General features: G+C 44.4%; 2 protein-coding genes across 2 annotated transcripts in view; one reads left to right on the top strand and one right to left on the bottom strand.

Annotated features, from left to right (window-relative positions):
• Nucleotides 1–366: 366 nt before the first annotated feature.
• Nucleotides 367–4,973, top strand: LOC6040122 (protein PTHB1). The gene is given in 10 exon segments (XM_038262882.1): nt 367–733; nt 794–891; nt 950–1,012; nt 1,015–1,111; nt 1,113–1,322; nt 1,379–1,509; nt 1,575–2,463; nt 2,526–2,712; nt 3,994–4,169; nt 4,230–4,973. Coding segments are annotated over 10 exon segments (2,607 nt in total). The 5' UTR covers nt 367–428; the 3' UTR covers nt 4,681–4,973.
• The window catches only part of LOC6054635 (helicase domino), a 33,934-nt gene continuing 11,551 nt past the window's right edge, over nt 4,839–27,221 (bottom strand). The window contains exons 8-15 of the mRNA XM_038262881.1: nt 21,830–22,016; nt 21,374–21,510; nt 21,125–21,311; nt 19,820–21,061; nt 18,633–19,532; nt 11,172–11,393; nt 8,621–8,656; nt 4,839–8,547 (exon numbers count right to left, since the gene is read on the bottom strand). Of these exons, the coding sequence (XP_038118809.1) occupies nt 5,113–8,547; nt 8,621–8,656; nt 11,172–11,393; nt 18,633–19,532; nt 19,820–21,061; nt 21,125–21,311; nt 21,374–21,510; nt 21,830–22,016 (6,346 nt within the window). The 3' untranslated portion in view covers nt 4,839–5,112. The remainder of the gene's footprint in view (nt 8,548–8,620; nt 8,657–11,171; nt 11,394–18,632; nt 19,533–19,819; nt 21,062–21,124; nt 21,312–21,373; nt 21,511–21,829; nt 22,017–27,221) is intronic.

The raw sequence follows: 27,221 nt of genomic DNA, 5'->3' as shown, positions 1-27,221 counted from the left end.
TAGAAAATTACAAAATACATTTTTTCATTATTTCATCATCGCCATTTTGGCCACCATCTTGGATTTTAAAATTCTAAATAACTTTGGAGTATGTTTGAATCATATTCAAGTTCCAAGATCAAAAATAAAGACAACGAAAAAAAAAAACATTTAGTGATTCCATTATCCGAAGTTAAATGTTTACGAGGCCTTCGAATAATCGAGTCTGGGCTGTATTGTTGAGGGACCATCCATGTACCCCACTGCAATTTACATGTGGTTGCATGAGGGAGGCATAAATGTATCCCAAGAGCAACCTGTTGAATGCCCAAAGAGAAACCCGCCATGCGCACGCATTTTCCATGGTAACATCGGCGCCCAAACATTTTATACAGTTTGCAAAATATTCCATTCGTTCCACATTGTCCGTGGTTCCTCGAGTTCTCAAAATGTCTCTGTTTAAAGTTTGTAACTGGTGGAAAACGCAATGTCCCGATGTGAATCCCAATTACGACTCGTTCTCGATCCATTGCACTCGACTGTGCCTCGAGGAGGGCGAAAAAGACAGCATTCTGGTTGGATCACATGCTGGGTACTTTTCAATCTATCAACCCTCGCACAAGAGTTCCTCCGATTCCGCGCTGGAAGCGGACGAGGATCCCCACTTTGACAATACTTTTCAACATTCGGATGTAATTTTGGAGATTAAGCTGAACCTGCCGGTGATTGGGGTGACTAGTGGGAAGTTTACCACGTAAGATCATTATATTTGATTCGTAAAATCCTAAGCTCTAATGATAACTGCACTTTTAAGGGCTTCCAAAACAGATACCAAACTGCACGTAGCGATATTGCATCCTGCAAAAGTCTGCATCTATCAGATCCTGACGATCGACGGCATTGCTGATCATGGTAACCTAAGCTGCTCAAGGTTTCCATTGACCCAATAACCTCTGAACGTACTTCTCAGGTGACCACACCCGGCTCCATCTGCTGTACGAGCACGTCCTCGCCAAACCGGCGTTCTCGCTGTGCCGGGAAACTTTGGCGGCGTCAAGGGTCGGGACTTTCTGTGCGTTCAACACCTGGACGGAACGCTGCGGTTCTACGAGCAGGACGGCATCAGCTTCAGTGACACTGCCCGGAGAACGGAACATCCCGTCGCCCATCCAGTACGTGCCGCGGGTGGATTGCTTCGTGACGGTGTCTCCGGCCTGGGAGCTGGAATGCTATCGCTACCAGGATCTGTCCGAGACGAACGATTCGTTGAGACGCAAGGATCCCATTTGGTCGATTTGTGTTGGAGAGTACGCGTTGGATCTGAACGTGCATCAGGTGTCGAAGTAGGTTAATTTGAGTTGGTCAACTTGGTTTGATTTAACGCTTTCCCTTTTTGCAGTGGAGAATCCGTGATAATGGTTTTGGGCGAAAACAATTTCTTCTGCATTACGGACACTGGAAAGGTGAAGTTTATCAAGCTGGACTATTCACCGATTTGTTTTCATTCATTTGTAATCGGGTGGTATTGGGGTACGTTAAACTTGAATTAAGATTGTACTGAGACCTAAAACCAACTCAATTTTGTAAACCCACAGAACCAGACGTCCGCCTCATGGTTGCCGTTGTATCCGAAAGCGGCTCCCTTCTGCTGTACGAGGGAAACCAGATCGTATGGTCCGCTGAACTGCCCGAAATACCGGTAGCTTTGGGTCGAGCAAACGTATCCGGCCTTCCAGGAGCTCTCGTATCGCTCAATAGCACCGGCCTCCTAAGCGTCGATTATCTCGGATCGGAACCGCATCTGTTCAAAGTGCCTCCGCTTAACTTGGGCCAGTTTGAGATAGAAAAGTGCCAGAAGGAAATGTTAGAGCTGGAAAAGGAGATCCGTTCCGGCGTTGATTTTAGCGACATCGCCGTCATCAATGCGGCATCCGAGCGAGATGTAGCTTTACATGCGTTGATTGACCCTAAACTCGAAAAATGTACATACAAAACGAACAATTCCGGCAGCGATCTAACAATGTGTCAAATGATCGTGTCGGTGAAAACCCGAATCAACCTAGAATTGCTCCAGATCTGCATAGCTCCGGATCCAGCGATCAAGTGCGTCCCAACTACGTTCATGTTCCGAGATGTTGCCGCCGAAAGCAATCAGCGTCTTGAGGCGTGGATCTATCCATTCCACCAAGTTACACCAGCAACTCTAAACGTTAAAATTAGCTGCTCATTCACCAACAAACAAGGAATCACACGGGTCATACAGAAAACCGTTACCCTGCCACTGAGCATGTTCGTCAAAACCTGCCAAGCGTCCAAAGAAGCCATTCACAAGGTCACACTCACGATTCACGAGGCAAACGAAGGTCTGGCAAAGCTATTTCCAGAATTTATAAGCGAAGGCAGTCCCCATGCCCTAGGTTTGCAATCGTTGGTCACAGGTAGCAAGGTGACGATCGTTGCCGCGAAGAACACCAATCGGTACAGGTTCGTACAGTAGATCTGACAAACCATTCCTCAAACTCAACGTAATCATGTATTCCCATCAGGGTCCAGTCGGAGGATTTGTACGCGATTCCGCTGGTCGTATCCGCTTTGGTGGGACGAATCTACCAACGAAACCCGGACACGACGAAGCAAACGCTGCGAGTCTCCATCTCGTCGAATCCCATTGATGGGGTGCTGGAGGCGATCGATCAACACTGCCAGCTTCGTCAGCAGTACAAGAAGATTACTGTAAGTACCCGATGCGTTGGTTATCTCTCCTCAAGAACAGACTTCACTTTCCTATTGTCACCGTTATCTGCTCGGGTTTGAAAGTGTTTGATTCTATAAACACAGAATCGATTCGTATTGTTAGACACAAAAGTGCAGATTATTTTCTCTATGCTTTTTTCATCGATGGGTAAATTATTCCAGCTTTGTCCTGCTGAATGCTCCAAAATTGCTTCGAGCGCCGCGCACAAACTACCGACAAATTCGCCGCCGTTGCATCTTGCTTACGTCTTGTGTATCCGCCGGGACATGATCTGGGAATTCCCGGAACTAGCCACTCCAACCGCATTCAGTTTCTCTCACATCGTTAACAGCCGTGCCTGGCGCATGCTGTTCCAGAAGTGCAACCCTGGACAGTTGTCACACGGATCCCATCTTCCTCGCCAGTTATAATAAGCTTCGTTTGCGCTGTGAGACGTCGGATTATCAAGGAAGTAAAACCGTTTCGTTTGAGGTGCAGCGAGAGAAAGAGACCGAGCTCTGCTCGGTAGGTTTACTATCAACTTTTGAATGTTTGTTTTACTGCACGCGAGACGCGCCTAGAGACGTCGCGTTTGTCGTCGATCAGAACGGCGGGTTGGCGACGGTCAAGGAGTGAACAACACCAGCTCGAGTGGTGGGAGGTGCTGAATCATCAACCTTAACTTCAGGAGAAAGAACTTCGAGGAGCCCCACAGAAACAATCGCGCCAGCTACAAATTTGTGGACTTCTTTCACTTACCATGATCGATTATTACAACCGTTCACCAGCTTGTATTTCAAAGAAAAAATGGAAAGGATTTGAATTTCTGAAGTGTTGAACATTTCTGAAGTTTTTTTTTTTTTTTAAAAAAAAAAGGTCCAATAAACCAAATTTTCAGTTTTTGCTTTTTGGGTGTTTTTAAATACCCCTGACTCAAGGCGGTTTCAAAAACACCCAAAAAGCAAAAAAACTGAATTTAGTTTATGGACCTTTTTAAAAAAAAAACTCCAGAATTGATAAAATAACAGGGGTATTTGACATAGTTTGGTTTAGTTAATACACAAGAGCCCATCGAATAAAGCCCAATTATAACTGATGATTTGATGTTTTCAATTCTGCAATTTTTTGCAATTGGTAATTAAAACTGAACATCAGATGGGTTGGGCAAGGCCTACTGCTCAAAAGAGATGTATATAATTAAAATTAAATTCGGTATTTGATGCATTAGATATATATCAGAGATCCGAGAGGGTTTACAATCAAGTTTCCTTGTTTTTTAGAACGAACTCGAGGTCCACACCGACCAAATGCGACTTTTCGAACGACGATTCGTTGTGAAGCTTCAGGAGCGTTCGCTTCGCGCCCTGGACGGAATTCAAATGTTGCTCAAAAAGAACCATACGGAAATATCGAAAATTTGCAGCGAAATGAAGGCGATTCAAAACAAAATTTGCATGTAAGATCATTTGTTTTAATTGTTTTAATAAAATATTATCTAAAACAATTCTTTTTGCAGCTCCCAAATGCAACTCTCCGCCCTTCTCAGCCTCATGGAAGCATGCTTCGTCTACTCGGACATCCCGGCAAAGTACCTGGACACGGTCAAGAGTCTCTTCACCACCCCTGCATTCGACAGCACCGACCAAAGCTGGGAAGAGATGACGCTGCCCGCGGTCCGGTTCCTCTCCCAAAACGGACCCCTCAAGGTGGGCGGCACTGCATCCACCTCGATTTCGTCCTTTGACGAAAAGTTCATCTTCTCCGTCGAGGACGCCTTCAAGCTGGACCCGTTCAAGAAGCAACTGGTGGCGCTGTACGCGAGGATCGGCGAGAAACGGTCCAAAACGGGCCGCAGCAGCGCCGACTTTGAGGAGGAACTGGAAGAGTTGGACGACGGCGGCGGCGGCGGCGGCGGCGGAGAGAGTGAGTGGATCGACGCGGGAACGCCAAGTGGGTTGCCCTTTTAGAAATTAGTTTTTTTGGGGGGTTTTCGGATAGAAAGAATAGTTTGCGGTTTACGATTTGGTTAGGATTGTAGTCTATACATTAAATATTTTATTTTTGTAGATGTGAATACGAATATTTATAAGTTTAAAATACATCAGAAAAGCGTTACTAGGTATCATATTTTCAGAGCTTTTGTGTATCTATTTAGACCTATAAATAAGAGAATTTTTACATGAATCGTTTCGCAAAAAAACATACTTTGTGTCCTTGGACTTGGATTGCAAATAAATTAGATTTCTTCACCCCGAAAAAATGATGTTTGAATATTTTGTTTGGATGAACAACAACATTTAAAAACTTTGCGTTATATTTATGTGATTAATCTTAAGTAGCTATCAATACTTCACAAAGATATTAGAGAGATCGCCCACTCAATTCTTCCCGATCAACCACTACTTTCCGCTAGGAGATTGTTTCTTTTTAATCATACTAACTTGTTGCTGCTGCTGTTGTTGCTGCACTATCCCAGAATTGGTTCCGTCGCTTGCCGACGTTATAATCTGCTGCGGTTGGGCTTGGATTTGCAGCACCTGCTGCTGACTGGTGGCCAGCTGAGCTGCCCCTTGAGCAACCGTAACCGACGTAATTTGGTCCTGTTGCTGCTGCTGCTGTTGGTTTGCCGCCGAGGCCACCGACTGGGGCTGCTGCACCGTGACGGCCACGAGCGATCCGCTGGAGGTTTGCAGTCGAACGGGACTGGCGTTTGCCCGTTGTTGGTTTTGCTGGTTCTGGAGGGCCGTCAGAATCGCTTGCTGCTGTTGGGCCGGAGTGGCACCGGCAGCGACCTTGATCGTGTTGACGACGGTGTTCGACGACGGCACGTGCGTTCGCATGTTGCTGGCGGCAATGGCTTGGGCGGCCGAAGTGGCCGTTACAACTTGAATCGTTTGCCGCTGGTTGCCCTGCTGCGAAACGGACACCGGGATGACCCGGCTTTTATTCAGCACAATTTGACCGCCAGCGGTCAGCGAGTTGGGCTGGGCGTGCCGAATAATCTGCTGCACGGTGACCGTACCAGCGGGCAGATTCTTCGGGCCTTGCACAAACAGTTGCGTCGGTTGACCTGCCTTGCCGGCCATCTGGGTGATTTGGGTCATTTTGCCGCCTCCCTTGCGTTGCTGGGCTGCCAAGATTTGCTGCTGAAGCTGCAGGTGGCGAACCTGGCTCTGATTGCTAATGGTTTTGATCTGGCCGGGTTTCACCTGCGACAGCGTCATTCCGGTGGCGGCCACTGCCGTTCCGCTGGAGGTCTTCACCAACGTCGCAATCTGTTGACCGGATGTGCCAGCCTGTTGGACTTGCAGATTTGCGGGAGCGAAGATTTGTGTTTGTGGCAGCAGTTGCTGCTTGTGCTGTTGGCTTATGATCTGTCGTTTGACCATGAGTTGCATTTCGTTTTCAGTCACTTGTCGCGTGGTGATTTGCTTCGTTCCGACCTGTTTGATGAAATGAGCTCTCTGTTGGCCAGGAGCCACCTGAACAGTGGCAATCGTGCCGGCTTGACTGGAAATGGTTGCTGCAGACGAGGAGCTTACTGTAGCTACGGACACCTTCTGGGTGACCTGTTGCACCTGGACGGTCTGACCGACGGTTCCCGTTTGGATAATGTTGCCCTGGATGATGGCGGGACTGACCAAAGTTTGCTGTCCGCCAGCCTGCTGCAGAACCGTTGTCGTTCCGGGTTGCCCCGTGCCCGATTGAAGCACTTTGACCTGCTGTCGGATTGGTTGACGGTAGATGTACTGCGAAGTGTTGATTGGCTTTCCTGCACTCGTTACCGTTCCAACGGAGATACTCTTGGCTACGACGCCAGACACTTGCTGCCCACCCGCCATCGAAAGCCGTAGCTGACCGGCTTGAAGCTGTGCTTGCGTCAAACCTTGTCCCAAGCCGCTTACGCTGACCACCGTTGGGCTTTGCGAACCGGAACGTTGGTGAAGAACCACCTCTTGCAGCGTCCCAGGAGGAGCTACGATGCGCTGCGCTCTCAGTGCCGACGTCGTCAGTGTGGCCACCTGAGGCTGTTGGATTGGACTGCCGGTGGTCATGACGGTGCCGACCGTGGCCAACTGCGCAACGGACACAACCTGCGGCAGCGACTGCGTGGCCAACGTCTGTACGAGTGTGCCCGAGGCTTGCGTGACCGACGCACTGCTTTGGATGATTTGTGGCGTCGACTGGTGGATGGACACGATCTGAGGCTGAGTGAGCTGTACCTGATTGGCGGACATTGTCGTCACTGGAGAGGTCAACACAACTGACACGTGCTGCTGGGCGTTGCTTTGCGCCACCGCCAACTGCTGTGCGAGCAGATTCTGGTTGGCGGGGCTCGCCACGATTGCCTTCACAATCTGCTGCTGCTGGCTCGGAGTTGGGCAAATGTTGACCACGGGTTGGCCGCGACCCGCCTGCATCGATGGTGACTGAACGAGCGTAGCTACCGCAGGGGAAGTGTTTGTCGCGACTCCGCACACCACAATGGTGGCCTGTTGGACCTGCTGCTGCTGCTGCTGGTTAGCGGCAGCGACGGACGTCGCAATGTGCTGCTGAACGTGCGGCTGGATTTGTATTTGCTGCTGAACCTGCTGTTGGATAACATGTGCTTGAGGCTGGCCACCAACCTGTCGGTTGAGTACAAAGATGCCATTAGTCGCCGTCGTGCTGTCTTTGGCGGTTATCTTCCTGGTGAACTCTACCTGCACCGGTTGGGCCACCTGTACCTGTTGTGCTTGCTGTTGCGCCTGCGCTTGGGCCTGTTGCTGCTGCTGTTGAGCGACAGCGGCGGCTGCTGCGGCTTGTTGGGCCGCCGCAGCAACCTGTTGGGCGGCCGCAGCTGCAGCCGCTGCTTGCTGTTGAGCCTGTTGCTGCTGCTGTTGCTGGAGAGCCATCTGTTCTTGGGCTTGCGTCAACGAAGCGTTCTTTTGCTTCTCCTTGGAGATTCGTTCGGCGCGGCGCGTGGCAATCTCAACCGGTGTCAGGGGTGCGTCGTAGCTTGTGATTCCGTACTCGGCCAGCACGGCAGCATGTTTGGGGTTCTTGAGTGAGGGGTTCGCGAGCAATTGCTTCGCTTGGGGCGCCTTTTTGCTGAACGCTAGCTTGATGTTGTCAAACTTTTGTCGCGCCAGCTTGATGTACGAGTTGTTTCCGTCGCCGGTGTAGAGTTGGGCGGTTCGCATCGCCCGGATTCCTTTCGGTGGGGACTGTTTGAGTGGGTTTTTGCTCTTTTTCTGCTTCTTTGGACTTTCGAGCAGTTTGCCTTCCTCGCGTGGGATTACGACGGCTTCGTACCGATACCGGCACTGTTTCGGCAGTCGGTACGTTCTCGAGCACTGGTTCACAATGTCCGCAACGAGGTCCCAGTTGGGGGTGTGGCCGGGGGACACCAGCATCAGGTTCAGCGGCAGTCCCTGCAGGTTCTGGATGACGTTCAGCATCGACATGTCCTCGTGGATCATCCACTCGGGCATTCCTTCCGGCTCGACCAGTTGCTTGACCGGCATCGTCGGCTTCAGGCCCGCCATTGGGAACGGCTTGATGATGCCCTTGTAGCGTTGCATTTTGTAATCCTTCCGCAGTTTGGCAATCTGCGGCGAAGGACGATCGAACAGTGACCGCGGCGCGTAGTAATTGTCCTCCTTGCGGATCTTGACCGGCCGGCGTCCGTCCGGGTAGAAGCCGGCCTCGGAACGGCTTCGCTTGTACTCCTTCTTGACGTAGACGGGCGGAAGTTGCGCCTCCGGGATGACTTCCGTCTCGTAGAGAAAGCCCAGCGAGTAGTCAACGTAGATGTCGTTGTCGTCCTGGGGTGGCGTCGGAGGGCACCACATCTTTTGGCGGGAGGAAAGAGGAGAGTCAGTTAAGAAGTGACACAGAAACCAAAAACCAAACAGTTTTACTCACCGGCATCTTTTCCATCGTGTTATCCGATATCCAAATCTAAAAGCAGAGAAAAGAGAAAAAGAGAAAGAGATTTCGATAATTCTTTTGTTAATTTTTGGCGCGTAATTTTGGTTTGATAGTTTGAAAGGTCATTCCTCGCCTGAGTTGAATTCACAGCGCCGCGCCCTTTTTTTTTTGTTTACAAACTCTGACAACATAAAAATTAACAAAACAAATTACCACCTTGCTGTTTCGATTCGATTTTTTTTCTAAGTCGTTTTGTTGAGGCGTTGCTGTTTTGATCTTTTCGCTAGCCCGCAAACTGCTTGTGGCAATTCAGGACATTTTGGTGCCAGAGTTCAATAGTGTTTGTACAGAGCAGCAAGCAAGTGTTTCTCTTTCTCTTTTTTCTCTCTTTCTCTCTCTTTCTTTTCTCTTTGCATTTTTCGATACTTTACAGAGATTTGGATATCGTTTTTTTAGATTTGCTTCTGGGTACAACTTTTTGTCCCGTTTTTGATTTTTTTTTTTATGACACCAAAACACTGAAATAAACACATTTTTTTTCGTCGCGTTTGACAGAAAACGGTTAGAGAAAAGAATAAAACACCAACACATCAACGTACGTACTTTTTTCAGTGTACTGATTAGTTTTTCTCAGCAAGGAATTGTTTATTCTATCAATTTTTCATAGTTTTGTTTGTTGCATGATCTGCCTTAGTCGGTTTCATAATTTGCATAAATATCCTAGCGCTTTGAGGATCGATTAGTGCGCGGCGGCGTTGTGCTGATCGATCACAGCTCTGGAATAATGTGTTTTGAGAGATTTTGAATCTCTACGTTTAGACGAGAACTATTAGCTTCTAAGCTAGACCTCCTACTAATGGTTGTTGGCAGAGCACTTTTTTCCCCTAATCGAATAAATAAGGTTTAATGAAAATGAAAGTTTTTAAACAAAAACAGCTTGGAAATTATGTTTTCAATGAGCAACATACTTGTGTAATGTGGGTCGCCAATATTTACAAAAAAAAAAGAATTGAAGCATGTATAAATTGAAACAGAACACTAACTAAATGGTACAACTGCATAATAATAATCACAAACTAGTGAGTAGGTCCCTGTGCTTTACAATTTTCCTGTCCCGAAAAATAGGATAACTTTTTTTATTGCCGTTAGCAAATTTCTAAAATCAATTTCTACACTCTCGCGCATTCTTCCTCGCGCTCGCACAATTCTCAAAGATTCACTCCTCGCATTACTCTACAAATCAGGCTGGCTCAAGCGTCACCGTTTTCCAACGACCCTCCACCACCGTCCGTCGTCGCGCCTCCACCCTTAATCGACGCCCTCGTCGTCCGCACCGCTGGCTTATCAATAGCCAACGGATCAACCTCTTCCGTAACCGTCCCTCCCGTCACCGTCTTCGGACTCTTGGACACCCACCCGTCCAGCGTACGATTGTTAATCGACGTGCGCAGCGCTCGCTTCAGCTTGCGTGCCTTTGGCGAGGGCGTCCGCTGCGGCGCTGCAAATCCGTCCAACACCTTGGCGTGCTTCAGTTGCACCACGTCGGTCACCACGATCTTGAGCTCCTTGATCGTCTCCGGTTCCGCCACACTGACGACGTCATTTTCCGTTGTCGCAGTCGCACGGGCACTGCACTCCTCTTCGGTAAGATCCGGAATGATCGTTTCCGGTTCGGTCGTGTCGGCGATGACCGCCGTCGACGTCGAATCCGACGATTCTTCGTGGGATGCATTTTCGACGCTTCGCTCGGTGGACGTGTTTTTTCTGCTCCGAGAACCGTCACCGCCACTGACGCGCGGCCGTTTGTTGTACACGGGCAGAATCGGGCTATCGTCCAGCGTCCACAGGTTGATCTTGACCGTTCCGCGGGATCGCGTCCGAGGTGTGCTGTTGACGCCGTCCCCGGGCTTTCCGCCATTGTCCGATGGTTTGTGGGCCGACGACTTTTGCGCCGAAGAAGTATCCGGGTGCTGGTCGTCGTCTTGCGATGAGTAATAGTTGTTCATTTGGTTCGAGTCCGAATCGGGCGCGTCGTTCGAATCGATCATCACATCAAACTGCACTCGCTGTCAATTTCGTCCGCAACCACCGACGTCGCCTCAGCGGGCTCTTTGCTCGATTCGTCACCTTTCCCCGTCTCATCCGCGCCATCCTGCGAGTCGCAATTGCTTGCGTTCCGCTTGGCAGGACTTCTCCTCAGCCGCTTTTTACTACGCTGACTTATGGGCCGAATGTTATTGTTCTTCAAACTGTCCTTCCTAGATTTCACCACCAAGCTGCTGTTACTACTAACCGATTCTTCCCCGCTTCTCCTAGCCTTCTTACTAACTACAACTCCCGCAGCCCCCGGCGTTGCCACCGACCTACCCCTAACCCTCTCATCGCCCGGCGACGCAGCGATCCGTTTGCCCAACGGCCTACCTCCTCCTACCACCCCCTTCTTGACCATCACCACCCGGCGGTGGACCAGCTTTTTCCCACCTCCGCCCTTGCTAATGTTATTGTTATTCGTTTTGGGAGGAGAGCTAGAGCTAGATTTATTAACCTGGTTGGTCGCGTCCTCGCGCGAGAACGTCAACAGATCGTTCTCCTCGGCCGTCTGCTGGCGGGCCGCTTCCTCCTCGCGCTTCTGCTGCGCCAGCCGGTTCGCCTCCCAGTCGCGCTTCTGCTGTTCGATCTCCGCCTCGACGGCGGCCAACTGCACCGCCGTCCACGTGCCCTCCGTCTCCTCGACGAAGCGCATCGCGTACCGCTCGATGGGGTTGAGCTGCAAAGAAGGAGAACAAAACAGCGTTAGTGTTTATCTCGAACATAGAGCGTCTCCACTACTGTGGAGACAAATCAAATTTAACCCCGTGTGACGAGTTTTAAAATCCTAAAGAGTAATCTAAAATCTATAACCGTTGGTCACAGTTCTTGATCGAACCTTCACTTTTCAATATAATTCCCCAACATACAACACTACACCCTACAATAGCAGTGAAGGGATTTGCGTACCGCTGCAATTAAGACAGGCTCGACAGCGCTGCGTCCAGACTGCATCAAAAATGGGTGGGTCTAAAAAATTGTGGATTTTCCTTCTGGAAAAGATTATGAGGGAGAAGGCTACTTTGCTAGCCGATTGGAAGGGTGTGTTTCTCATAACTCCAGAATTGACGTAAATTCGCAAAAGACGTCGAACCGGTTGGTTTGTGTCTTTGGAAAAAGTAAACCGCAAAAGGTTCTTATAGCGGAAAACTCCGCCAGATGACAGTGATCGCAAATTTTCTGTAAATGCTTAACTTTTGAAAACGACGCAACTTCGCAATTCGCAATTTTCAGTGTAAGAACGGGCCTTGACCGATCTTATGCACTAGGTTCCCGACGAACACGCACTGCCCTTACACCTACATCTCACCCTTGCTCTGAGTCAGTACGAGCAGCACGCTAGAACACGCTTTGAGTGTTCGTGCCAGGCATGCACACCTTCTTTTCCGGTTACGCATTTTAACTCGGCCGGGGGTGGTACATTACGTAGGGTTTGATGTAAGTATAAGCGCCTAACCATTGATAGTGTGCTTAACTTTTGAAAACGACGCAACTTTGAAATAAATTTTGAAAATGACTTATATTTTTAAGGTCAGAAATATTTTTTTTGTTTTGTCCATAACCATGAATGTTCCGTTAATCGTTCAAACATGGCATCATTGACTAACAACGATTTACAATTCAAGTGTAAGTTTTGACTGATGGGGTGGTTTATGACAAACTGATGCTAGTTAGTATCAAGGAACTCTAGGTTAGACCGGGGCCAATATTAATTTCCCCGTCAATGGCTTTAAAAAAAAAAGCATTTTTGCTATGCGAACTCCTTTTTCAGTTGATTTCCAAATTATTTTTTTTATTTTCACAAAGTTTCAGTATAAATTAATGTGCTTTTATGATGCATAGGTTCAGAGTAATGGCAGTTCCTTTGTTGAAAATATGTATTTGATCGCACCATTGCACAGAGCTATAGCCAAATATCAAATAATTGATAAATATATTTTCGTTTTAAGCATTTCGGTAGTTATGAGTTTTGAGACAAGATATTTGAATTTTAAGAGGCATATATTTATTATATTGCATAAATTTTTAAAACAAAGGTGCCAAATTGTTGACATAAACGTATCTGAAACCGCTTCGAAATTTACCCCAAGAACGGTCAAAGTTACGCATTTATTTTTCAAAATTACCGTAAACCGGGGTGACTTTGATAGGATTTCAATTTGCTTTTGGAATATTTTCCAACAGGTAAGGTTTTACTCAAGATTATGCACTATTTTGGAAAAAAAGTTGTTTCAATAGTGTTTAGAAAAAGAGTTAAGTTAAAAATTCTTATCTTAAATTCCGGGGTGACTTTGATAGTCGTAGTTTTTCTTATTAAAATCATATTTAAGATATTCAAACTTTATTTGTACGTTAAATGTACCATCACTAAAGTAGCTGATATAGTTTTTGAGAAAAAAAAATCAATGTTTATAGTTAGTTAACTAATTTTAAAAGCTTTTTAACAAAATACACATAAATTTTAGGTAAAATTGTTAAAAAGTCGGAATTTTGTCTGCAATTTGTTAAAACTAGTTTTGTTTATAAAATTATCGATTTATATTGCATTTTATACTGAATTCGAAGCACGAATCACAAGTTTTCACATTTTGTATAAAATTTGTTCCACTGAAGAAAATGCCTATAAATCTGAAGATTTTTTTTAAATTGTTTTTCAAAAACAAATATTATTTGTTATTTACAAACTTATTTAAACTTCTCCTAGTGGAAAATTTTCCAAAGAATCCGAAAATGCATTCCGCTTTCCGATTTAAAATCATGTTCATTGAGAAAATTATGACACTTTGAGAAGTTTAAAATAATGACTTTCATCAACATTTTCTTAACTGTAGTAAACTAACTTTTTAAAATTTTCAAAATTTTATAAAATGTTCTTTTTGAGGTACTTTGAACACTTCTCTACCACGGTCAGTATGATTCTAAACCATTCCGTACGTATTTTAATTGTATTTTTCATTCTGCGGAAAAATTGCAAACCTATCAAAGTCACCCCGTTTTACGGTACTGTGTTTCATTTACCGATGATCTATATTTTAAAATTGTGTGAAAATAATTTCTTTTGTAAACAAAAATCCTCCCAAACATGTTTTTTTTTCAGTACACCAATTTGCATTGCAGTAAAACATTGGTTAAAATTTCCTGAATCCAGGCCGAACACATTAATTTGTGTATTTTTATTTAAATAAAACTATCCGGCCCGCTTGACGCTTGCTTGAAGTTTGGGCACCCGCCTGTTGTTGATTTCAACTTATCAACAGATGCAGATGATGAAAAGATCCTCTGTAATTACTCTTAGCTCTAAGAACAATGTAATTACAAAAGCCGACTCAGTCCTAACCAGGTCCCAGTACCGAAAAGGATCTAATAAAAATAATTTTATGAAAAAAAGATGCTGATGATTTGATATGAAAAATTACGATTAAGTCCGTAGAAACGGTTCTTCCACCTGGAAAGTTTGAGGTGGAAATTTTCATGATTATCCGGGAAAATCCTCACAAAAACAACTTCAAATATCTTTATCAAAGTAAGCAAGCATGAAAAACATGCGTGAATTGGTGAAAAACTATTTACGTCTACAGATGAACCGGTAACGTTAATTCAATGTTATGAGAACACACCCGAAGGATCGGTCTTTTTGCCTTCCTCACATTTCACCTTACTGAGGAAAGGCTATAAAATCACTCGAAAAACCAAATTCTTAATTTGACTTCCTAGACCCACATTCATGTATACCTATCGACTCAGAATCAAATTCTGAGCAAATGTCTGAGTGTGTGGTGGGATGTTGATCAAAAAAAATTGCACTGGATTATCTCGGCACTGACTGAACCGATTTGGACCGTTTTGGTCTCATTCGATCCGTCTTGGGGTCCCATAAGCCGCTATTGAAAATTATAAAGTTTAGTTAAGTACTTCAAAAGTTATGCTCAAAAACGATTTTAGCAAAAGTCCGGAAGATTGTAAAAAGGGTGGTTTTTGTAAGAAATCCCGTCATGTGATACGTTTTTGGAAAGGTATTCAAAAGACCTTTCCAACGAGTTCAAAAGATTGAAAATCTGACAACCCTATCAAAAGTTATAAGCAAATAAGTGCCCTGAATTATGAAGATCTGACTACCCAATCTGATGGTTGATAGTTGATAGAACACTGAAAGGTCCGCCCTTATGTATCTATTTTGGATATCATTACCCTCTAAATGTGAGGAAGGCACCAACCACCTAAGGGTTGATTAAGTAACGTTTTCTTATACAGCCGTCCGTGCGATCAGTCGAGGTCGATAAGTGACAGTGCCGTTCCTTGCGATGTTCACACCTTGGCCCTTCCGGAAGTGGAAGTGCTTGGCGGAAGTTAACAGTCCGCTCGACTCGACGACGTACGGGTTTCGGTCGGTCCAGGCCTATAAGCGCGGAGGAGCCGTTGCCTGCACCTGCACAGTACTAGGACCATCAGCATCTCTGGCGGGGCGCCATAACTACCAAGGAGATTTCCCCTCTCGGTGGGACCAGATCAGCCAGGTGCCGGGTCCGCCGAATACGCCACTGCAACGCCCGCTTGGCCTACCTCTGCGTAGCCCAGCCCAGCAGCTCAAGAGTCTTTTTTAAACCTATTCAGTCCGTTCTAGTGTACAGTTCAGTGCCTTGTTGTTCTCTGTTTTTGTTAATTTTAATTTCGGTCATAATTTATTACTTAATATAATTTTGTTATAATAATTAAACAGCTCGAAGATGGAATCCGTTCAGCAACTAATCAACGAAGAGGATCAAGGAGTTATGATTTATGAAGACGCCCCTGATGCAAACTCCGAACTGGCAAATGGAGATGAACAATCAAAAATTGTTATGTATATTCCATCTAATCAGCTTATAAACGATGCCGGACAAGATAATGTTATGCTTGTGGATGATGCACAGAATATTCAACAATTTCGAATTGTTTATGTTGTTGCGGAAACAGAAGCAACCAATATGGAACAACCAGCCGCGATAATCCCGCGTGGAAGCAGTCGCGAGTTTTTATTCCACTGAAGTCAACTGCTGGCACGTTGCAAATATTGCAAACATGATGTAATTATTTTCAACTATATTGAAGGAGAATAGAAATACAACACCATGCGAATGGCATACCACAAGAGGACATGCAAGGAGACCAGATCTGAGAACCCGGGACGTATGAAACTCCTGCTGGTATATAGATTTCAAATATGACGCAAAATACGAGCAAGGTTTCTGCTTTGTTCCAGTTAAGAACTTGAGCAAAATCTTTCGTCTCGCGGATTGCATTTATTGCCACAAGAGATTCATCCTTTTAAAAATAAAAAATGATAATTACCTTACCACGATGAAGACCCATAAGGAAAAGTGCCCTTTTGCTCGCAATGCGATTGAAGGGAAAGCGAGGCTAAAAAAAATTGCTCTGCGTGAATGTGACATTGCAAATAAACTAAACAGTACTTCCTAGGACTGTGATCAAGAACATTACCCGGAATGGTTTAAAATTTTTAGTCGAAACAAGAATCTGGTAAAGTCTATTTATTTTAAACCATTAAATGTTAACGTAACGGGAAAACGGATTGCCAACTGTATATTTTGTGAGGAAAATGTAATAATATACAACCTAATCGATGGCAACTGGAATTACAATTCTAGGGCGTTGAGCAAACACAAGGCGGATTGCACAGGCTTGTATATGGCAATGGAAGGAGAATAATTTCATTAAAGATAAAACTTAACAACATCAACAACTAGGGGAAATTCTCGTATGTTTGGCAGGTTAAGCACTCGCTCCTAACTCCATCCAATTTGCTGATTTTCACTATTTAAACAACTAATTTTGCAAAACTTTTGATAGAAACTTGCTTGCTCACTTTTTATTGAGCTATGTATCACTCGATTTCAGTTGAAAACGCTTTTAATTAGCTTTAATTGAACGTCAAATTTCTGACCTGCCAACATTAGAGGCACGCTGGAATTAGATGCTGTTCCCCTATATTATTGGTGTAGAATACTTATCCGAGGGGTAGCTCACTTCCGTCTTTACTATGCGATAAAGTACCTTTTTTCAAACCTTTGAGCGTTCGTATAAGCCTTTCCTCCGAACTTTCCACTTTGTTTTTCCTTTTTATACCTTAACGTGGACTATCATCAGCGAGTGGACAAACGGCAAATGAAGAAGACAACCGGCGAGTGGAAAACGGCAGGTCCGGCAATCCGGACTGCAAGTGGCTGAACGGCAGCTGGCAATTTTGGTCGTAGGTGCTTAATCCCAGTGGAAGACGACAACCAGCCAGTGAACAAACGGCAACTGGGCCAAGGTCGGAAATTTAGAATTTATGGATTTCAGAAGAATCACAAGTAAGGGTGAAAAACTGCTAACTGGAGCGATTAGGGACACATAGGGCGAATAGGAACCCACGGGACAATTATGCGTAGAAACACAGAAATCGGTCGAAAAATTTCAATCGCGTTTTTCTCAGTTGCACTTTTTTGAACATGGGACAATTATGCGTAGAACGGCAGCATAACCTTCAGAATTTGAAAACTTCAAAATATTAAAAATTAAATACTAAGAACTCAGATGCATAGAAAATTGGAATCAAAGAAATTTAAAATTTGCAATTTTGAATTTATGGAAATCTAGAAATATGAAAGTTTTAAAATTTTAGTGATCAAGAATTTTAGATAGTAGCAGGGGGGCAGAATGGACGACCTAAGTAAAATGGGCCAAAAACCATAGAAAAACATTCAAATCTGGAGTTTTTTTTTTTGAAAAGGTCCAATAAACTAAAGTTCCAGTTTTTGCTTTTTGAGTGTTTTTGAAACCGCCTTGAGTCAGGGGTATTGAAAAACACCCAAAAAGCAAAAATTGAAAATTTGGTTTATTGGACCTTTTCAAAAAAAAACTCCAGAAAAATAATAATAATAATAATAATTCAGTGTAGTAGGCTTATGCTTTGGATGTTCTCTTCAATGTTGTATACTTGGCTGATGAAAATTTTTAGCTTAAAACTATTTTTAAGCAAGTTTTTTTCTGCTGTTTTTCCTGGGTGCGGGGCAGGATGGGCCACCTTAGAAAACAAGCCAATTTGTCCAATAAAACTTTGAAGGGAGATAATAAATGACTTAAGGGACCTTTCTAACATAGTTTTCATGAAGTTGGACCACTTTTATGAAAATAGTCACTTACCAAAACAAACATTTTTGAAAACAGTTTTGATATGTTGAAATAAGACACTATTTTTACAAATAAGCGTAAAAACAATAAAAAAAATCATGTTGCATTAAACGTTAATTTTGAAGCTAACAGGAGTGAAATAATCCATTTATCTCAAATTTCGCAACATTTGATTGTTTTAATAATTCAGGAAAAGGGTGGTCCATTCTGCCCCCAAGTGGATTTTAATTTAACACTTCCACCACCAAGCCTCTAAATTTTCAACATTTCCGTGGTTTTGTCAATAAATTTACATTTTTGCTCATAATTCGAAAAATACAATGAATTAAAACGTGGTTTTCGGTGTGGTGGTGCTATTTGACGTCCTTTATAAGACACTTGCCTTACTTTTGGTTTAAATCCATTCTAAAGCCCAAAACCAAGGGTGGCCCATTCTGCCCCCATGGGCCATTCTGCCCATGAATTATAAGCAACTTAAGTGAACTTGCTGACGGGTGTAATATTGATTTGCCTTCATATTTAACTCCCAAAAGCGGAGAATCCCTTAGAGTTGCTAAACTGTCCGAGAACTTTGATAGCATTCAGCTACGCAGATTATGCAAACTGAAAGCGGTCTGGAACGTCGGTTATAATCTACCCAAACATTTAGATTGACAATGCAGCGAAACTTCGATTCAGCGAAAGCTTCACCGGTCATTTGGGCAACCCCCTCACAGCACACAACCATCCGCCCTCCCCCGATACTAACCTGCTTGATCAAATTCTGCACCTCCTTTTCGGCCTTGCTTAGCTCGGGTTCCTTCTCCTTCGAATCCGCCGTCGCCGCCACCTGATCAATCGGAATGTTCTCGTCAAACTCTTCCAGCTCGGCGGACGCTTCGGCCCGCGCCAGCTTGGCCGCCTGCACGTCCTGATCGTCCTCGGCGGCGGCCAGTGCCGACTCGAACACGTTGATGGCCGATTTGCTCTCTTCGACGGCGGCCGGAGTGGCGGCTGCGCTGGAACTGCTCGGCGTGATCATGCTCTGCTGTAGCCGTTCCTTGCGTTCGCGGTCGCGCTCGATGACCTCGGCTAGCCGGGCTGACGCGTCCTCCTCGACGTTGTCCACCGAGAAGAGGTCCTGAATGGTGGAGCTTTTGAAGAAGGCTGTGGTGAAGTTGCCACCCTCGATGGCCAGGTCGCCGAGCATTCGCTTTTGGTTGGCTTTTTTGAGGATGTTTTCTTCGATGGTTTTCTCGCTGACGAGGCGGTAGATGTGCACGTCACGGGTTTGTCCTATCCGGTGGCACCGGTCCTGGGCTTGGGCGTCCATGGTTGGGTTCCAGTCGGAGTCGTAGAAGATGACGGTGTCCGCCCCGGTCAGGTTGATGCCGACGCCGCCGGACCGGGTCGAGAGGATGAACACAAACATGCGTTTGTCCCCGTTGAACCGCTCCATGAGGAGTTGCCGCTGCTCGACCTTGGTCGTGCCGTCTAGCCGCAGGTAGATGTGGCCGTGGTAGTTGAGGAACGCCTCCAGGACGTCCAGCATGCGCGTCATTTGGGTGAAGATGAGCACCCGGTGGCCACCCGATTTGAGCTCTTTCAGCAGGCGGTCCAGCGTTTGCAGCTTGCCGCAGTCGTACTGGATCAGCCGGGGATCGGGGAACTGTGGGAGGGAGAGAGAACATGCGGGTTTTAGAACAACTTGAACTTCAACTTTCTAGGCGTGTTGCATCACGACAAAGCGTTGCTTCCTAACAAGAAGAGCAACGCACTAAAATGATGCAATTGTGGCAAGGTTCTAGAGGCTTCTCGCGATTGGGCGCGGAATCCGCTGGATGGTCAGGTGCCTGAGTTTTGCTCTGGCTCCATTGCAAAAACCAACCCGAAGAAGCGCTTCGGAGTGATCGATTTTAGGAGCGAATACAAATAAACGAAAACATAACCACTCACCAGCGTGCTCATGGCCGAAATGATCGGGTGCAGAATTCGGAGTGCCGGCCGGAGCCCGTCCGTGATGCGCGTGTCCTTGTCCTGTTCGGCGTTGCTGCGCGACGGGCTCGGATGCGAAACGTGGAGCTTGGGTGCCGGAGCACAAACCGCAGGTACATAGCAGACAAAGTTGGCGAACACGGCGCGGAATTCCTGAGCCCGCCGTTCGATCGACTTGCACGCGTTGGGCAAACTCCAGCAGCTGGGGGCGCGCCATACCTGCCGGCACTCGTACGCGCCGCGCACGGTTATGGGAACGGAGTCGGAGAATGGTTCCTCGCCGAGTCGACAGATGGAATCGCGCAGGTCTTCGCCGTAGATTGGAGTCGCGTCACAGCGCTTTTGGTTCATCCGGCCGAGCAGTTCGAGGATCTGTCCGCGTCGGTCTTTCCGCGATTCCTCCACACTGGCCAGGTAGAATTCGGTGCGTGCCTTCTGCTCCAGTTCTTCCGGGGTAAGGTTGGCTGAATAGGAATGGTGTTGTTTGAGTTGCTGAACGATCGAAGCCGCCAGCGTTGAAGAGATCGGATTGCAGGCTGGGGCAGCGGGTTCCGAGAGCGTGCGTTGAGGAGGGGCGGCTGGTGACCGGTTTACAACCGTTAGCCGTTGACCGCTCGCCGTCATCAGCGTGCTCATCACTTGGCCTCCGCTAGCGTTCGGCGTGAGGATCAGCTGCCTGCCGGCGGAAGTGTGCACAATCTGCGCTACGTGCCCAGCACTTGTTCTATTACTAAGTGTACTACTAATGCTGCTGCTGCTGCTGCTACTACCGCTATTGATATCACATCTTTTACGTAAATTTACATTCGACGACGACGACGACGACGACGCCGAGGCGGGATCGTCCAACGGAATCGTTGTTACTGGGCGTGAGCTGATCTCCTCGATCAGCGGTTTCCTATCTACTACTAGTGAAGAATTTACAAGCGGAACAAAACGCGTTCCTTCAGTCTTCATGGCCGGACTAGTGCCCACCCGTACGCCGCCGGTGCTGCCGATCGTTTCCTGGACGCGCGCGTTCGGCACCCGCACGTGCAGCTTCAGTCTTCCGGTGGGACAGCGCGGTGCCGGCTCGGGCGTCGCGTCAATCTCCTCGATCAGACGCCGCGGCAGGCACAACCTCTGCGACCGGTACGCCACGTACGCGGACAGCGTCAGCTCGAGCCGGGCCAGCGCCAGGTTCAGGGAAGACAGGTCAATTTGCTGTACAAAGAAGAAATAATCAATATTAATACAATGTTCAAGAAGCACAAGTGTCAGACGTACCGTGAACGGATCGTAGTTCAGCATGTTGTACACGAGCGAAGCCGTCTGAAAGCTGATTCCGTCCATCCGGAACGGCGAGATCGTCGGACGCTCCTCGAACATGTTCGGGTGGTTGCAAACCTTCCGCAGCTGCATCAACACGTTGATCACGCTGAGCAGGTTGCCCGAGGCGAGCGTTTCCCTCGTTCTATAAGGCAGAGAAACATCAATTTAGTCCAAATTCAAAATTCACAGCGAAGATCTTCTTACTTTGCACGGCTCATAAAATCGTCATAGAGAAACCGCTGTCGCTTGGACAGCCGGCACATGACGACGTGCTCGTACTTCTTTGGCATCTGTTTCTCCACCTCGGACTTTAACCGGCGCAGCAGGAACGGGCGTAGGACCTGCGCGAAAAAAGGGCGTCTTGAGTTAGAAACTTTACGCGGGGGAGGGTCGACGAAGAAGTCAACATTATGATTATTGTTCCAATTTCCCAACCGAGACAGAGCGAGTACGCGCGCACACACAGAACTTAAACGGGGGACACAACCGACACAACCAGACAGACAATTGAAAACACGAACCACCACTTCCCCCCGCCGACCGCACGTTGGACACAACAAAAACAAACACAAGAGAGAGAAAGAGCGAAAGAAGGAAAACAAAAAAAAACAAAACGTGGAAATAATAATCATAATATTACATTACGTACAGGTTACAGACCTTATGAAGGCGCTTGATGATTGTCTCGTTGTACTCGGAGTTGCCTTCAATCATACCGGTCATCGGGTTCGAGAACCACTCCTTGAACTCGCGGTGCGACTGGAACACGTGCGGCATCAGGAAGTGCATCAGCGACCACAGCTCCATCAGGTTGTTCTGGAGCGGCGTGCCGGTCAGCAGCAGGCGTCTGGAAGGGGGGGAGGGGGAAGATGGGGACTCTGAGTTAGCGAAACGATCTACGATCTTTACTTAATGGGTGTTTTAGCACGTTTCGATCAGACAAATGCCTCGATTGTCATCCGGTGAATGGCCAAGAGTCCCTAAAACAGGTTCTCGAGGCCAGTCAGGAAAGTAGTATTAGCGTCATCACGGTGAAACACGGAGCGAGATCAATATCCTCGGGTTAGTTTGCAACAGGTCCCAACAGCCAGCGCTACCTCCAGCACAATTCTTTTTTTTTTTTTCTTATGCAAACTGCAACTTTTAAAGAAGATAAGGGAAAATCTCCACGGCACCCTCAAGTAAGTTTCGCTTGGAGCTGAATGGTTTTTGGGAGGTGAATTGTTTAAACCTTCAGAAGTCGCTCAAAAGGAAGTAAGCAGGCAAGTTTCCAAAATCGAGTTGTTTAAACAGTGCAAATCAGCAATTTTTTTTGGAGTTAGGAGCGAGTGCTTAACCTGCCAACCATATGAGAATTTCTCCTATATCAGTCTAAGTCCTTCTAAGCTCACAAGCCTCAATAGTCTTGTGGTAAGAATTTTGCTTACCAATCGCAAGGACGATGGATCAAACCCACCGTGCATAAGTATTTTAACCCTCTACAACCCAACCCCGCCTTTAGACGGGCTTCGATTTTTAAAAAATCGCCGAAAATCCATTTTTCAACCAATTTTGGATCATTTTGCATTGGAAAAGAGAACTCTTAAAATTTTAGAAAATATATGGGTTGGATGTTTTACTTGTTTTTTGTGACTTTGCCAATGTTTTAAAAAATGTAATTTTTTTAGGGGTCAACTTTGGCTGTGTTTTTAACTAACAGTTCCTATATTTCAAGTAAAAAGAAGTATGCAGTAATTTTTCTAGTATCCCAGCTCTTCGCGTTTTTAAACAATTTAAATGGTAATGGTGCCATTTTATAGTAGAAAATGTGAAAAACAATCAAAAAATTGAAAAAGTGACTGTAAAAACATGAAAAAATTTGATAGTCAAAATTTAATGATAGGAGGTGGTAGAATAGGCCAAATACTAACAAAAACAAACATAAACTAAACAAGATAAATGCATATTAAAAACTTAAAAAATAAACAAGAAAAACATAAAACATGACAAGTAAAGTTTTTCGTAGAACAAAAGTTGCCCAAAATGACCTCCTAAAGACGGGAAAAATAAAAATTTCCGAAAAAAAAAAATTGGGCAGTACAGTTAATCATTTAGAAATTTATAGATTTCGTCGCTAACATTTCAATAAGCGCCACAAACGCCACAAATTAAAAAGTAGCTTTTTCCTTTCGATTTTTCATACAGCCGATACTCGATTATCCGAAGGCCTCGGAAAAATTTCACTTCGGATAATCGAATCGCGAAAAAAAATACTACACTTAAACCCCGTTGGTTTGACACCAACTGTTGTCAAGCGAACGGGGTCACTTTTTAGAAGTTTGACACCCTCTTTATCCAGGTTTTTAAGCGAAGATGGCGTTCGAATGGTGAACGCCCGAAATGTCAAAATCGCACAGTGGTACCAACATTGCGAAAAAAGTGTGCCATGGCATGACCGCCACATTTTTTTTTCTAATGTTGGTGCTTGTGGTGGATGCCTTTATTGGTAAGCATATAATAATTACATTGAATGCGCAACTGTATGTGCGGAATCATCACCAGTGCAGTGGACTGGTGTGCACAATGAACAATCGCGTCGCGCGCAGTTAGGTTGGAAGCCTCAAGCTTATCGGTCACACTTCTTGTATAGATACACGTGGTCACCACACAATGGCGACGAGGATGAAGCGAAAATTCGAATAAAACATAGATTGCCTTTTGAAATAATAATTATGGTCAATTATTTAATTTAAATATGAGATGGTTAATGAAAGAACGTGCTCTCAACGACTGTGTTAAAAAAAATATTGTGGAAAAAGTATTTTAAATTATGCTGTGTTAATGTTTGTGATACCATGTGAGGAATAATTTAAAAAAAAAGTATGTTATTGCAGAAAAGATTACATTTAGTGAAAATTGTGGTAGAAAAATGGTGCAGTGGGGATCGAAATTGATAGTGACCTTGGAAAGTGTGTGCGCAAAGGAGTAAAGAAAAGTGTGCATCATCCGAGGCTGCAGGGAAATGACCTTGGAAGAGGATTATGATTAGCGCACAAAAGCATAAAGAAATGTGCGGTGATGGTAATTATGCACATGGAGCAAAAAGAGGTTCTAACTGTACATATAAGGTGCGTATTTTCTGTTATGTGCAACAGTTTTGGCATGATGTTTCTGAATGATTATCTACTCATGATTGGTAAAAAGAAGAGATTTATTTGTTGTCATCAATTTATTACAGAAGTATTTAAATTTCTAGTCGTAATGGAAAAGAAAGTTATGGATACGGTACGGAAATTAGCTAATTTTCGGTTGTGGTAGAAGGTTAAAGTTACAGTTTGGGGAAAAATAATATCATGAGTTATAAATGCATCAGGAATGAACCCCTTGGTTGTGCATTCTTATTTTTGGTATTTTAAAGACGCCCGATAAACAAAATATGAAAGTTACAGAAATAATGAAGTTTCCATTTGAAAGATAAAGATTAATATTTGATAATTGTTTCAAAAAGAGTAAAATTTCTGGTTGTAACCGAGATATGAATGTTCTGGTAGTTGCGGAACGATAGGAAAAAAATTGGTTGATACGAGAAAAAAATGAGTTCCGGATGTAACAGAAATTGAAATTTCTGGTTGATACGGAAAAGTGGAATCTGATAATTATTTCAAAAAGAGTAAAATTTCTGGTTGTAACAGAAAGATGAATGTTCTGGTAGTTATGGAAAGGCAGAAAGTAAAAAAAAATCTGGTTGATACGAAAAAAATAATGTTCTAGATGTAACAGAAAAATGAAATTTCTGGTTGATACGGAAAAGTGGAATTTCCGGTAGTCACAGAAAAATGAAAATTCTGGTTGTTACGGAAAATGAACATTTCCGGTTGCTACAGAAAGATGGAATTTCTGGTTGTTACGGAAAATATGAAATTTCCGGTTGTTACAGAAAATGAAGTTTCTGGTTGTCACGGAGAATTTGGCATTTCCGGTCGTTACAGGAAGGTGGAATTTCTTGTTGTTACGGAAAATATTAAATTTCCGGTTGTTACAGAAAATGAAGTTTCTGGTTGTCACGGAAAGATGGACATTTCCGGTTGTTACAGAAAATATGTATTTTCTGGTTGTTAAGGAAAGATGAAAATGTCTGGTTGTTACAGACGTTGTTTTGTAGTTTATTGCTGCAAAAAAAAAAAATAATAAAAAAAAAATAAAAAAAAAATAAAAAAAAAAATCTTGTTGTTCTCATACTCATACTCATGCTCAAAAAAAAATGAAGAATTTTTGTTGATTAAAAAAAAAACATAATAAATTTCCTGGTTGATACGAAAAGAAACATATTTCTGGTTGTAGAAAGTAAATATATATTTCTGATCTGATAGATACGGAAGACTGATTTTTTCCGGTTGTCACATAAAGAATAAACATGTTGGTGGCTCTGCTGTTACAAAAAAAAGAGACGCATCTGGTGGATGTAGAGGAAACAAAAATGTTCTGGGCTGAAATGATTTTCTATCTGTGACGGAAGTAGTAAAGATTTGCCAACATCGAGGACCGTAGGTAGTATAATGTTGATTAAGGAGGGTGTAGTCGTTGTAGTGGCTCTTCGCGAAGATGTCCGATCATCGATCAGAATTGCAAACGTTTGGTCATTATGGGTTCTTGTATGCAATGGAGTTAAACATTTGATTGTTACCAGGGTGAGTGGAAATATTGCATTTGACGGTATGAAACAGGTCAATTTGAATTAAGGTGAACCGTTGATCATTTTGGAAGAAAATTGATCATCACTCTAAAATGCTCTGTATTGAATTCAATTTTACGAATTTCTGCACCAAAATGAATCAGCATGTGTTGGTTGTTGCCTTCTTGAAGCCACTGAATGAATTTTTGGTCTAAATCAAATGTGTTTCAAAATTTATATAATTTTGTTGTACAATCATTGACGTCCTAGTTGGCAATCATTGATTAATGACGATTTCCATAACATTGCAAGGAATGGGATAATCGTTACCAAAAGGAATCAGCATGTGTTTATATCTTTGAACGAAAAAGTATTCGGAAGTATTCACGTTAAGACGAAGATTAATACGAATTGGTTACGTGTCCCGATGTTGTGCAGGAAAACTGCACATTTTAGATTTTGGCTTTATGATGAAATTACAAAGCTTAAGGTTTTAACATTGCATCGAGAGGTAGCTCGAAATTATTCATATGACGAACATTATTGACAGCGTTTGAAAGCCAGAACAGACGGGATCGTAAATACAGGATCGAAAGATACTAGAAGGCACTGTTTGGTAAATAACAGATTAGTGAAAGAGTCATCTATGAGGGTGAGTAACAAACAGTACTACCAATTTAATGTGGTTCAGCAGATTATTAGAGAAAGAGATTATGTGTTTAGTTTGATATAAACCAGGCGTTTACTTGGGTAGAGCTTGAAAAGGATAGCGGAAACATCACCAAATTTTACCGATTGGGGTTTGTGCCGAGTGACTTAATCATTGAATTTAAACTGTTAGCCCGATATTTCTATATATATTTAGAAAGCATTCTATTACGTTTCCTCAAGCTTTGGTGTTTATCTGTTTGTTGACGATGTATAGGGAATATAGGTCACTCAAGCAGTTCATGATCGAACAGTCAAAGTTTCCTCAGTTTTCAAGTGGAAGAACAGGTGAAATCGTTGTTGCAAGGAATAGTATCAAGTTTGAAGGAGTAGATACTCAAACATGAGGAATATCGAGTTTAAACTGGTATGCGGGGTTACTAATATGATGTTGGTGATTTAACATGTAATGAGAAGTTAGCCTAGGAATAGTGTGTCGTCTAGTTCAGGTATTTAGTCGACCTGAGTTTGAAGTGAGAATCATTCCAGTATAATCTTGGTCGTATTCACCATTTAACTTCCTGGGACCAGTGTTCATCGGTGAGCTCATCCTGGTAGTGGTTTATTATCACAACAGGTTTGTGGAATTGATTGTAATCAGTATTGAAAATGAGTGATAGAAATGGGGTATCATATGATCATTCCTGCACCAAAATATCAGAGAGTGTAGCGACCGTCAATATGGTTTGCTAG

The sequence above is a fragment of the Culex quinquefasciatus genome, chromosome 3 (assembly GCF_015732765.1).
Source record: "Culex quinquefasciatus strain JHB chromosome 3, VPISU_Cqui_1.0_pri_paternal, whole genome shotgun sequence".
Classification (NCBI taxonomy): domain Eukaryota; kingdom Metazoa; phylum Arthropoda; class Insecta; order Diptera; family Culicidae; genus Culex; species Culex quinquefasciatus.
This window is presented reverse-complemented; position numbering and strand designations above follow the sequence as displayed.